This window comes from Serinus canaria, chromosome 2 (assembly GCF_022539315.1).
Source record: "Serinus canaria isolate serCan28SL12 chromosome 2, serCan2020, whole genome shotgun sequence".
Classification (NCBI taxonomy): Eukaryota; Metazoa; Chordata; class Aves; order Passeriformes; family Fringillidae; genus Serinus; species Serinus canaria.
The window spans coordinates 45,149,108-45,163,780 of record NC_066315.1 but is presented as its reverse complement, the minus strand read 5'-3'; the positions used below and the strand labels follow the sequence as shown (position 1 = coordinate 45,163,780).

At 40.6% G+C, this 14,673-nt stretch overlaps 1 protein-coding gene across 1 annotated transcript in view; it reads right to left on the bottom strand.

Annotated features, from left to right (window-relative positions):
- ULK4 (unc-51 like kinase 4) overlaps positions 1-14,673 on the bottom strand; it is a 212,519-nt gene that overhangs the window by 3,080 nt on the left and 194,766 nt on the right. The window contains exon 36 of the mRNA XM_050970707.1: positions 1,921-2,009. Coding sequence (XP_050826664.1) covers positions 1,921-2,009 — 89 coding nt within the window. The remainder of the gene's footprint in view (positions 1-1,920; positions 2,010-14,673) is intronic.

Sequence of the window (14,673 nt, the reverse complement as noted above, 5' to 3'; positions counted from 1 at the left end):
TTCCTATCATTTGAACAGAGGCTCTAATACATTACTCCTAGTCCACAGAATCAAGTCTTTTTATGGACTCCCATCCCTCATCTATAGCTTAGAAAGGACATCAGCAGATGAATCTGCAACTTCCTTTATTGCTGCTAATAACAATATCTACTGGTACTCCACACTTTGGGAACACAGAGCTAACCAGAAAATCCACATGATCAGTTCACATTACATAAGTCAATGTTGTAATAAGCAGCAGTTTAAATCACTTATCTGAAGCAAATTCATCTTAGCAACTGCCTTTACTGAAAAATAAATGTCCGCGATCCCACATTTTAAAGCATGGATTTGATTCCAGGTTGTTACTAAGCAAAATGGGTTGGTCATGTCATTCTTAGAGCTGCCTGTTCCAGCGAGCTCAGGAAGCATCCCTGAGAGAGAGTTTGGCAATCTATGGCTGCTACAGGGCAGCAGGGGAGCACTGAAAGCAGCTTTCAATCCAACCAACACCCTTCTCTTAGCACTCAACTGCTTGGCTGGACACACTTCTCTTCTGACACACAGGGAGAGGGAGAGATTAGAAACCTGTTTATAAGAAATGAGCAAAGCAAAAACACTCCTCAAGCAATTCAAACCAGTGGTAATATATGTGTGGAAGGGCCTGGAAGTTTAGACTACCTCAAGGATGGCTTAGATTCAGGATCTCAGCTATAGCTGCCTCTAAAAATATTTCCAGTTCTGCAGGAGACACAGAGAGGCTACTTAACCAGATTCAAAGCACAGGTGAGGAGACCAAGTTTATCAGGAAAAGCAGAACTCAAAGACAATGACTGGGCTGTCTGGTGCATCTAATGCTGAAATGCTACAAACAGAGTGAAAGTTGTTTCTAACAGAGGAAAACCCTGTCTTCCCCCACTCTCATTTTCAGTGGTGGTGCCTGTGTCTCCCTTGGGGAGAGCTGAAATTTTTTTTTAGTGAGATAATTTAATGTGTCATACAAAACCCTGTGAGTCAGCAGCTGAGTGTGCAAGAGGGATGCTGACTGCTCTCTGCAGGTTTGGCTGGTCCTCGGTGTGCATCTCCTTGCACTTGCCACATCCCAACATGTCCTCTCCATGTCTGCCCACACTCTCCCTTCCTTCCAACACACGATACATACATACATACAACACTCTGCCATAATGTTGAGGAGCCAGTTTTCCCAAAAGCCTGCATTTGGGAGGCAAAGAGCACTGCAAAGATTATCTTAGTGTTTCAAAAACTGACTTTGGAAATACAATGCCTCTATGAATTTTAGTTCAGACAGAAGTGAAATGAAGCCAAACAGCCCACAGCAGAAGCATAAAATTTGTTTTGAGAGGCAGAGAACAGCCATTCATTCATATGTCCAGGGGTATTAGATAAGGGGAAGTCTATGAGAGATGAGCTAAGCTTTGGCCCATTTGTTGGGACTAGCACCTCTGTTCTTGCAGAGAAGGCCATGGCATTCCCCTAAGTCCTGTGCCTTCTGCAGAAGCTACAGGTAATCTTAAACAAAAGCAGTTCTGTTCTTCGGCCGAACATTTGAAAGGAATCAGATTTCAAGCGCATCAACCACAGCTACCTTAAAATGGGGCACAAATGTTGCATTGTGCATGCAGCCCACTCTGCCAAGAACCCCTGACAGAGGGACCAAGGTTTGGAATAAAATAATAAATTAAGAAAAAAAAATCCACAGAATCGACACACACACAGAGCTGGACTGTGCAGCAGCTGAGGATCAAAGAGTGCCGCAGGCTCTGACAGAGAGGACTTTGGAGGAGAGCAGTGCAGGGAGGGGGGCCAGGGACAGAAACCTGAGAAGCTCTTATTGCACAGAATTACAGAAGACTATTGCAGACAAAAGAGGAGGCAAGTGCTCTCAGCCCTGGAAATTCCTGAAAGCCTGAGGGAACTCACCTGGCAGTTTGGACCAGGTTCTCTAGAGCCTGGATAAGAGCATCGCCATCATTCTTCAGGCTCTCCAAGTGCTTCTTGTTTGAAGTTATCTGGAACAAAAAGAAAGGACCTTTACCAAAGGCTTAGCAAAAGATTATTCTCTGTAATTTTTGTGGGATAAGAGAAGAAAACAAATTACAGCACTTATTACAGTTGTAAATGGAATGTGACATTGCAGACACTGATGAGAAAGTCCTTTTTACTGAATTTTAGGCAGAGACCATCCTAAAAGATCTTGGCTTAGTTAACAATATTCACCCACGTTTTGAGTCCCTGTATGTGTGCAAATTCACGTATCACAGTCTGACAATCCTGATGTCATCCTTAGTATCAATGTAAATACAAGCCCCATTTAGTCTGAATCCCAGGGATATCTTGGGGAGACAGTTATTTTCATTTCTCACTTCAGGGAAAAAGTAACCAAGCTTCTACCAGTCTTCAGATCAGGACGTGTGGTGTTTCTCTGAGAGAAACCAGGTTAACATCACTGCAAAGCTGGCAACTACATATGGAAATTTTTCTCACCCCTCATCAGTCATTAGGAGTGTTACCTGCACAGGACTGTCACCTACAGAGCACAGGGTGGAATGACCAAAGCTATTTGCCCTTTTGTGTCAAATGCATCCTGATTATAGCTGATTTTGCCGCTGGTGTGGTTTATTACATGAATCCACAAAGACTGGTTTATTGTTTCTCCATCCTAAGTAGTACAACTACGCAGCTCCAAACAGCCACATGTTTCCTGGTTAAGCAGGTGAACAGGAAGGTCACAGGGAACACAACATGAAGCCTCATGCACTGTGGCTTGAACAGACACTGAATACTTGGCAACTTGCTGAAAAGCTCTTGTATCTCAAATAAATTACTAAGAAATCTTGGCTTGTGTGTCAGTTCCTGCTTGCAAAGGTAAATAAATCTTGGCTGAAGAGAAAGGAAAAGGGTAGGACTGGACCAGCTGATTATTTTGATACCGGAGGAGTTAACGCTAGAAACGATGACTTCTAATCCCAAAATCTGGCAAGGACTTGTAAGCTTTAGTGTGCTGTGGCTGGCCCTATTTACCATTGATCCAGCATCTGGGCAACACGCCTTCACATCTCCCTCTTAAATCACAACAGAAGCTGTATTTACAGCTGCCATACCATCATAATTTATCAGCAGTGATTCTGCAAGGACAGTGTCACTACATCTATAATCGTAACATCCTGTAGTTAAGCACTTACAGGGAACAGGGACCTGCCTGAAATAAACCAAAACATATCCTGTGTGTTGGAAAAAAGCCAGTGATGCCATTACCTAAGGACAAATCATTGGTAAATCCTGATTACAGATGGTTAAACATTTTACTCTCTTGAGGTTTGTATCTGATTCACTCAGTTTGTATTTCAGAAATCCAGTCTTCTCTATATGTTACCTGCTAGACAAAGAAAATGTTTTGGAATCTGGGTTCTGAATGTGAGAACACCACCATATATAATAGGAGCAACACAGGGAGAAAAGTACTTTCGCCACAAGACACTGCTTTCTGTTCCTAAAGAAGGGTTATGCCTAACCAAACACTTCCCTGCAACTCCTGCAGCTCACCAGCTACTGCCACATTCCTTGCGCTTTCCACATTCATGCCCCTTGTTTATCCTGCACACTTTAAAAAGCCAAGAGGTCACAGGGAGGGAAGGTCACTAGGACTGAATCTTGCTCCATAAAACTATCAGGTCAAATAAAGGTTACAGATATCGCTTACTCTACTACATCTTAACTTTTGGGTGCTGACATTTGTACAACCTTCACAGTCTCTTCACAAAACAGCCAATGACATCATACAGAGAACATTCAAAATATGCTCAACTATAAAAGAAGAAAGAGATTTAATTCTAAAATTATCTATTTCAAGCAATAACTTAGTCCAACTGAGTCACAGGGTCTGACTATAAGCCTGCCCATGCTGCAGCATGCCTTGTGTCACTATTAAGAACACATTTCTGTGCTATAACACATTTGAATAGAAAGGATTAAAATGGCTTTATATGCACAGAAATTGTAAAAGACTGAAACAGAAACACCCATGAGATCATCTCATCACCTTCCTGTTAGACTTCACTGTGCAGAGCAACTTTCAGCCATAAGCAATGGGCTCCCATGGTATCCATCCACAGGGGGTACTCCCAAAGTTAACAAAACGCTTCATTAAGATACTTTCAGCAGTAAAAGTGGAAGCACAAGGAGGGAAAGGATCAGCATGAGCTGCCTTCTGTCCATTTAAATTAAGTATAACCCAAATTTAGAAAGCATTTTCTTGAGAGTGTCAGCTATCAGCTTTATCCAAGCCAAGGGGTGCTGGTGAAGAACCAACCTGTCCAGTCGGCAGTGCCACCTATGCCCACAGAGAACTCGCCCAGACCAAGCAGGGTTGCACAGATTTACGTGGGCAGCTGGGGCTTCCCCAGCTCTTCCTCACCAGTGCCCACAAAAATGCTTCCTATCCACCACCAGGCACCCACTCCATGGGCCTGGGAGGAGACCAACTCTGTGCTAGCAGGAAAACTGCAGGTTGAATACAGGATGAGCTGCCAGCATCCAGGAGCCAGCTCAGCCACAGCTGCCTATGGGTTTTGTCAGCACTCCCATGCTCTGATCACTGGCTCTTATTTGCTCTTTATCTCAGTCTGAGTAGATCTGATTGCTCCCTGAGCAATTTGAAGGTCTCACATACAACAGATCACATCCTGCTTCATAGGAGCTTGTGAGAAATAGTATCTGAATCACTGTTCACTTTCAAGATGAAACTTTACTCCTGTTTCCTATTTTAAAACTGTTCCAGTTTCATCTTCCTTTTGTTCCATAGGTTATATTAAATTATGACAGGACATAAAGCCACCATTCACCAAAATCTGAGAAATTAATGTATTCTTCACTTTGTTATCTTTTTCTTCTACCCACCATTGCTGCAGCTTTTATCCACACCAGTTCTAGTTCTCATTCATTTGGAATTTTAACGACTAGTTTAATGATCTCTTGTAATATTGCTGTTTGTTAGAGCTGGCTGCAACACAGATTCAGTGACATAATCAATAGTTGTTCCTTTAATTAAAAATGTAATTAAATCTCAGTTTAGTTGTACACTCACTGCAATTTAACAAGAATTTCAAAATTACTTTTCTATATTATGCCTACAACCATTCAGCGCCTCTTCTCTCCTCAGTCCTGTTAAACAAGAGTGAGCAATAAGGAATAACATGGTTGATACATAATGATCAATATTTCCAAAAAATTCCAGAAAACTATTCAGAGATTATTGTGCTGATAAAGATGAGTGCAGGAAAAGTTATTATATAAAACTATTATATAAAACATTTCCACTGGAATATCTACTTTACTAATAAATGGAGGAGTTTTGCATTCTTACTCTAAGAAGGGATTTTTGCAATTCAGATTTCAAGAAAGAGTAGAAACTTAAGGGCAAATTACTTCTGTTAAGGTTGGTTTCCTAATGCTGAACTGCTTTCTCTGATTAGTCGTAAGTCACATTTAGCAATTCACAATGGAGATAAATTACCTTGGCAGTAAACTACTCTCTCACCATTTTTAAGAGAAAGAAATTCTTCTTTGTCAAAGTTTATGGTTCACTTGAAACCTCATGTCTGTGAAGCAAACTGGAAAATAATACAAAAATAAGAAGCTTTATATTTGAAACTTTTTCTTAGTTGAAGAAAGGTCTTGGAAGCATGTTCAGCTTCAAGTATCACCTTGTTAAAGAAACAACTGCTGGGGATGTTCACCATTTGCTCAAAAAGCTACCACCTTGCCTGTATACACAGATACAAGCAAGACACCTCAAAAGGTACCTCTTTCTCACAAACTGTTTCTTTCTCTTTCCCAAACACACATATTTTAACCTCATAGAGCGATACTTCCCTACACTTTCATCAAAATTTAATATAATTAAGCTAATTACAGGTACTCAGTTCTTGCTCAACTTTACTGGCACAGGCTGAGAGCAGCCACATGGGTAAGGCAGAAGCTGCTCTGGGCTGGTTTATCAGAACTACCAGATCCTCACAGGTCTAATGTCAGCATCACCTGAATATTAACACATGCTGTGAATTAAGTATCATTTATCCCTTGATGGAAACTTTTCTGTGAATGGAACTTGTACCTTCAACTAATACTGCAGTAAAAACAATCAGTAATACATTTTTTCTATGGACTAACTGGGACCCTACGTAGGACATGAAATGTAATACTAAAAATTAAATTTCCAGACTAAAAAATGTTAAAGAATTGAGAACACTCCTGTTGCCCTCTAGACACTCTTTCAAATAATGTCTTCATAGTAAGTGCTGTTCCTGCAATTTTAAATATGCATCTCAGACTTCTCATTCCTACTTCCATCTTTGACTGGCTGAAGGCACTGTGAGTAGGACACAGAGCCTTTCATCCCCAACCAAAGCTACTGTTTCAAATGTCATCCAGGCTGGTGGTGACTGAAAGTTGATGGCTATTCACAGCTGCTTAGTGTGACCTTTTTCCCATTTTTTAAGGAACAAATGTCAAGAAATATAGTGATGTTAAAAACATTGCTATAGCTGATGTGACAGCCCAGCAAATAAGTCAGTGGGATAGTAACTTCAGAAATGAGGCACAATGCCTGGGTTGGAGGGGAAAACCTTCTAGTGTTGTGACCCATCTTATGCCTATCCCAGGGCATTCAATGGTACTTGTCCTCCCAGGCTGTCAACGCTGAACTATTCACAAGCACTGCAGTAATCAGATAAATCATGTCACTTGGTTTATTATTCACAACTCATGATGATGTGGCCTGAAATATGCAACTATTCCTTCTCAACAGAGGAGCACAATAACCCAGCAAATACTGCAACCAGGAACTCATGCAGGTGAACTAAACCAACAGATCCACTGGCTGTGGACTTCTTAAATATAAGCATTTATTTCACTATAAATTGCTCTCCAAACATATACACTAAGCTGGAAGTGCCCTGAGGAATTATAATAAATGAACTCATCATTCCCCATGACAGATCACTCAGTTCTGGAGGCCTGCACACTCTCTCATAGTAAAATAGCCTCACCTTTGTGTACTGAAGTGCCAGACCCAATAAAGCATTTGGAGCCTATCAAGTGGAGGCTGTGATGATGACATTTAATTATCAGCCCCCAAAGAGGAATCCCAAGCAGGAACCCAGATACCTGCACAGTGCATGGGGAGTGCTGCTTCTGAAGGGCATGGAAACCTTGTGTTGAGAATGAAGTTACTCAAATTCACTCTCCTCTCTGGAGCTCAGGTTGCTAACACAGCCAGTAAAAGCTCCCAATCCAGACAGCACAGACCACAACACCTTTTGTCAGTGCCCCCACAGCAGGCTACTGGGGTCCTGGGCTCTTCTGTAGTCTTCTCCCCTTTTCTAAGCAAGTGAGCATCACATTTTGTTGCTGCAGCAGGGTTTCCACTGGATGGGGAGAGGCAGGGAGGTTTGGATGGCTCCCATACAGGGAGTCAATAACATGGGGTCTTGGCAGGGAGGCAATTGGCAACATGGCTCTTCAGGTAGGAGAACTTAAACATGAACTCTCATTTACCAGGGAAGCACTCCAGCTATTAGGGCAATTTTACATCTGTGGCAGCAATTTTCTAAAATACAAAAGCAAAACAACTAAAACTAGTAAAGAAAATCCCAGATGTATGCAGTGGTGTTTTGTGAGGTGATTAATCTGACATTAGTTACACGTGCTCCCAGCAGGTCTGTGGGAGAGGACCCTCTAAAGACTAAGTGCAGCCAATTTACAGGTTGTGTAAAGAAAATTAATGGTTACTCTAGTCAGGATGTGCTGGTGTAGCAGAGGAACATCCAAAGGAAGTGTGCTTATAGGGATATCATACGCTCACTAGGATGGCCACAAGTTATTTTTGGTCTCCATAGTGTAGGAGAGCTCATTCTCAAAGGATAAAAACCTTCATAGCATTGCTTTCTTGCTAGTCCTCTCTCTACACATGGTTCCAGCTGGAGAGAGACACAGAATGTGTGTGTGGGAAGAACAAATCAAGTCGGACAAGTTATATTTATGTTACTAATTGCCAAGTCACTTGAACAGGCCTGAGCAATGCTGCTGGACCATAAAAACAAGAAATGAAACTTACAAAAGCATGAGTGTTCCAGGTGTGCTTTGGCAAGCATATTGCAGTCAGGGATTGCAGACACACAATTACAAAGACTTTGTAGCCTTCAGATCCTGCAAATACATGTGAAAACAAGCAGGTATCTGTGACCAAAAAAAAACCAACCCCACACTACATCAGACAGCTTAGCTCTGATTTTAGAGTTCAAGAATGTTTTTTTTCTCTTTATGGATAAAATTCTTGTTCCACTGAAGTCAACAAACACCTTTTGATTTTGATAAGGCCATGATTTCATTCGAGGTGTTGTGTTTTCTTCTAATTTGTATATGTGTGTGGAGGTTTATTCTAAGTTCAAAGCCATTCCTGCGGGTAACTTGGAACCGTCCCAGTTTCCCGGCAGTCTGAGCGCCACACTGGCTCGAGGACTATTCACAGACAGACAAGGAATGTCTCCCACACGATAGATAATTGTTAATTGATTTTGGATGTTTCTTGACACCTATTCACTTTGAGGCTATTCTCTGCCCTTCAGCACATACATTTTGCACACAGAGGAATGCTCTGTGATTGTTGTAAAATTACCAACTCTAAGGGGCATTGTCTGAACATAAGAGAAGATTCATAAAACTGCAGGGTAATTATTGAACAGAAGGTACTCTCTGTCTTGTTTGATTTTTAAAATTTGATTTTATTGCAAGTGCTGTTCTCAGCTCACCTTCAGATTTCTTTATAATCCAGAAAAATATCCATTATTGCAGTTTCCACCCTCTTTAATGAGTGAGTTTAAAATATTTGACTTAACAGAACTGGATAGGGCAACCTCTTTACATCCCTTATACAACCAGCTGACCAGCTTTATTAGCAAAAGCAAACTGCAGTTCTGTCTGGCAAAACATGGCTCAAAGGTGCTACAGGAAACTTCCACATAGGGCTGCAGTGTTGATAAGTTATGCATGCTCAGAAGCCAGCCCAACATCTATATGGCATTGAAAATAAGCACTTGCCATCCTGTTGCTGGTGATCTCATCTGCAAACACAGGTTCAGCTGTCACCCGCATGCCAATGACTCCCTGAAGTACTACTTCAGACCAGTTTCTCTCTGTCCAAACAATGATCTCAGCTGGCCCCAAATATCAGCTTTAGCCCAGTTGGGCCACATACTAAGCTTACACAAAACTTTGCAAGCCCTTGATCTCTCTTCCTGCAGCTTCCCATCAGCTCCCTGTCCTCACCTTGCTGGAACAGGTGAGATCACCACCTCCCAGGTACACCTCAACCTGGTAGTCTCTTGTAACTTCCTCCTGATAAAAAAACCAGGGAAATCCACTGGAAGAATTTTTTATTACCACAGTTCAGATCCTACATTTCTGTTCTTTTAGGAGCTGTTATAGAAGATCCTGGCTGTCATGGAGGAAAGCAAACTAAAAATAGTTATGAACAAACACTAAAACAACACACAGATTCACTGCACATCTAGATTTCCCCTCAAGTTAATAATTCTCTGAATCTCTCACATTCAAATATCCTTCATAGTCTTTCTCTAATCAGATCTTCTCCTAAAATAGCTTCTGACAAGTAACTTCCAATACCTCTTAAATGTTGATTCCCATAACTCTTTTTCCAGGGATACTGTCTTTTTTGGCCTAATAATTCAATCTGTGAATAAGATCCTCAAATTTCAACATCTGTCAACCCTTATAAAAAAAATTCACAAAATCACAAAATAGTCTAAGTGCAAAGGTTTTTTGGAGTTATATCAAACTTTCATTGACGTGCTCCATGGGTTAGGGATGACCTTCTTTACTTTCACATACATGTTCTTTTCATGTTCATCTAGTACAGCTAAATCGAGATCTTTCACTCACACACTCATGTGCATGCAAACCTTCACTTTTGCTTCAATGAACTGCCTTATCTCAAACTTTGACTGGCTTTCCATTTTATTTTCTCTCCCCTGTCCAGATGGGGAGTGATAAAGCAGCATGGTGGGCACCTGGCATCCAACTAATGTCAGCCCACCACACATGCTTTGACAATTCAAATAATTTCAAGCATTTACACTCTTGCAAGGGTAAGAATCATTACCACAGATAACTCATCTTCTTGCTATTAAGGAGAACCAGTGACATATTGGAAAGGGTTGACCTTTAAATGGCAATTACCATACAGGAGAAGTATGCAAGCAACCAAGCAATTGCCAATTTAATAAATGCTGTTAAGTCTAAGAACACAAACCCTTGAAGAGCCATGCAGCAATGCTCAGGTGAACTGGGCAAACCCCTAGGAACAGCCAAGAAGTCTCAGTTAGGAATTTGAAGTTGAATGCATACAGCCTCCAAAAAATGCTACCTTCAGCCTGACATTGTTCCTTGTCCTGCTTTAAAATGCTCCTCATAAAGATAAAAGCCTACTGTGCCTATGAAGGCAGAGTGATGTGAACAGAGCTGTCCAAATTGTCTATGCAATTTATGTCTGATCTAGTATGTGAAATCCCTAACTGCCCCTGAGCAGAACCTCTATATAGCATTGATCAAATTCCATGGAGAAAGGAACTAAATTAGATGGCTCATGATTACATTTGCCATAATCTGGACTTAAACACAAGACTCCAACAATTACACATCTCTACAACTTGGCTTGATAAGTTAGATTTATTATTCCAAGAAAAGCAAGGATAGGATGAGTTAAATTAAGAATTAACACAGATTACTAAAAACTCTTTTGTAAAGAATAAAAAGAGTAACAAAATCATGTTAGAAAAATCATTCTGAACTATGATTTTGAGCTAAATATTAAAGCACTAAACATTAGTTCCTTTGTAGCCCCTACAGACTTGATTTCCAGGGACACATAAAACTCAGACACCTTGAGGTTTTCCTTAAGTACCAAACACGGACAGTCTTGCATATACAGGATAAAAACAAAACCACCCCTCCTCCTGCCAAAATCCAGAAAAATGCTATGAAGATTTTTGTTATTGGGGGGAAAAAAGGATCAGTGTATTTATGCTTCATGTAAAATGCAACTAGGAATCTAAATGACTGAACAGGGATGTAAGTCTATAAAACACCAATTTCTGAGGAAAATTATGCTTTATATAATGGTTCAATTTCCATAAAATTGTAAAAACTGTCACAAAAGCAAATGGACTTCTGAAATTGATGCTTGCTTCTTGTCATGTGACAGATGGTCCTGGCTGCCTGGCAGAGAGCAAACAGCTACCTTGTTGGCTCGCACTGGCCTTGGAGAGAATAATTTTAGTCTGTTTTTCATTTAACAAGTCCAGTTGCATTTATGTATCTTTACAGCAGCAAGTCAGTCACCCATGTGTAATTACACAGAGGAGGTCAAAAGGAAGTAATAGTGATGAGCCCAACAGATGACACAGCTTGGCAATCTCAACAGTCTTGCACTATGTAAAATTACAGTGCACTGAAACATCAAATGAGTCCAGCAATACTTTTGTGCCCACAGAAACAATGAATTAGGACTCCCTAATGAAACAACAGTGATAGTCACTGGGAATTACACTGGCCTCGAATTTTGAATTGACTAAACAGGTTGCAGGTTTCAGAACTGCCAGGTTCACTACACAACCCAGAGCCAAACAGCTGTCTCTGTGAAAAGATCCTATTTCTCACTGCTAACCATGGCAGTATTGCTTTTCAGACAGCTCCTGTACCTATTCATAACCATACTGGGCTCCCAGCACCCAAATAAGCACAGTGATAATTGCTGCAGAGGTATCTCAAAAAGCAAACATATTCTGAACAAATGGGCAAGTAGCTTCCTCTAGGGACTTGAGTCTGCAATATGTCAGCCACAGCCAGTGGAATAAAGACTTCTCATTCTTGATGCTCTCCAAAACTAAGAACAGATCCCATTTTTGATCTTCCCATCCCCATCAGTGTCATTAAAGAACACCTGCTGCAGACTGACTGAAAAATGTCAGTTGTAAAAACAACCATCAACCAAAATGTCAGTCCAAATGTGCACTTAACACAGACACACATATACTTGCAGACTTACACTACTTATTCCAAAGAGAAACATAATAATACTTAACACAGAATGAATGGTTTAGCAGGCCAAGTTGTGAGTAAGCATTCACAGCTACTTCAGAGGTCATCCTCCCTCACTGGCCTCACACTGCAGATAACCACAAGCCGTCAGTACATTTGGGTTTTGGGTTTGGTCAACACTTGCCTGTTCATTAAGTTGTGTTTGGACTCCATACACTTCATCATTTATGAGCCCTGCTGTTTTAGTGACATCAAGAAAAAACTGATTTAATGAGTTCACATCAATTTTTTTTCAGCCTCAACTCACTCTTGGCTGACTGTCAGTTTCATCAAGGACTAGCAGGAAAAGATTCCTGGGGGAGGTTTTTTGAGCTTTTCTCAATTTGTTGATATTTAGCTCTGGTGCATAAGAGAAATTCTTGAAGCTATCTCCAAGATAATACCATCCTATTGTCCTTTATAATTGTATTTCAAAATAGAGATGAATATAAACACAGTGGACTTTCTTTGCTGCGACTGCAAAAACAAATGGGCTTTAAGCAAGGTTAAATGATTTCCAGCAGAACCTTGCAAAGAGAAGATAAATCACCCTTTTCTTTCAGGCACAGTGCTGTGCAGTCACCTTCATCTTTTCTTATCAACTGCCATTTCCACACGTGCATGAAGCACTCTTATTATGTTAGGATCACAGTCTTTAACCTGGCAGTCTTCTATCAGCAATAGAAGAAAAAGTTACAAAGGCCATGAGTCCAACATGATGTCTCTAACAACTGACATGAATGGCAATATAATGCTTTACTGTTAATTGTAGAAGTCAGGGAAGACCAACACTCATTTAAGGATAAAACTCAAGCAGCTGGTAACTCATCCCTGGCAGTATAAGAAGAAGGGTGATGCATGACAATTCTGTATAACACTTGACAGAAGATGGAATGAGGGGAATAAGACTGGCTGTCTGTGCAGGCCATGGCAAGGACTATTTTGTCCCAATGAAAATGCCCAGCTGTGATTGCCAAAGTGGGACAAGGCAAGGAGGAATAAAGCACAGTGTCAAGAAATAAGCGTAGAAGTTATAAAATATCTGTTCAAATTGTTCATCCTCTCCACATAGAAAGCTGTCTGGCACTGTTATCACAGATACTCCAGCTTATCTCCTCCATTGTGTAGTTAAACAATTTTAAGCTAAAACAAAATAATGCAATTAAGTAAAGAGTCAAGCGATCACATGCACTTCAAGAGATTACCAACTACTTAGTTAGAATGTGAAACCTATGTATACATGCACTGACTACATGGCAATGTCAAGTGGGCTGGCTTGAAGCACCTCTATTGGTGATTTACAGTGATCTAATTTAGTCTGTGCTGCAAAAGCTAGGGGGAGTCCATACAAGTGGCTGTGTTGTCTCAGCAAAGGTAGCATTAATTTCTAATTGTTCAGCTCCTTTGCCCTGATGGCACCATGATGGATTATTTTTTTATGCATCCTTATTTTTATAAAACATATTTTAATTAAGACTAGTTATGTCATCAGTTACGTTGTCCAAAGAGGTTTCGTTTGATTTAGCTGCCACAGTAAAAAAAATAAAATTAAAAAATCCCTGTTCCAACTGTCTGCTCCATTTTTTTTCCAGTGGTTCCTGTCCCCAAAGCAGGAAGGATAGAATAAGATCCCTGTTTTAATCTCACTTGCTCTGGTTCCCAATTTAGCTAGAACAGCCACTGAAGATGTGACTGCACAAATGCTGGCCTGAGAAAGGTTTCCAGGTCTGTGCAGTAGGGACAGAAGAGAGGCAGGACAGTGAAGCAGTAGTGGCGGACCATGCCGGGCAAACCCCAATGCTGCCACTATCTCAGCCTTAAGCATGAGCTCACAGACTTTGTCATTAAAAGGTGGAGATAAAGAGGTAGAAAGATGAAAAGAAACCTTTTAACAAAGTACATAGTAAAGACAGAGTCAGTCCTGTAAACACAAAACTTGCTGAATTTCCAAAGAAAACCCTTATCCCATAGGAAGTAATTTAATTTGGATTGGAAAGCATTCTCTGGAAGACAAACTGACCGTTTCTCTTTGTAACTCTCTAATACAGCAGAGATTGACCTTTGCATTCTCATTTTGATGCTTATCTTGAACAAACAGCCTAGAAGTCAATGTCTACTGAGAAAAAATTAGGGAAGTGCCTTTTCTCTAAAAGTGCAGAGTAAGTCCTAGGGAAATAAATTAATAAATATGAGGCCAGCAGCTGTGGCTGAATGTTAACCAGCTTTGTGATGCTGTGTTTATTTTGCCATGAAATGCTTGCTGAGACAGGTTAATCTTCAATCTTGAATTACATGATTAAGTCTTTCAGGGAGAAAAAATTTGTTATGTCAAAATATGTTTTATTTCAGTATGAGCAGAGGAACAAACATTTTGTTATTTTAAACATTTTTGCTTTTATCTCATGGGTGAATGTTGTGCTCAAGGAATGGATAGCCCTGACCAAAGGCAACCCTATTGAATGCAAAGGTTCTGACAAACTCTGCCCACGCAGATGGGGCTGTGAACCTCACACCTGGCTT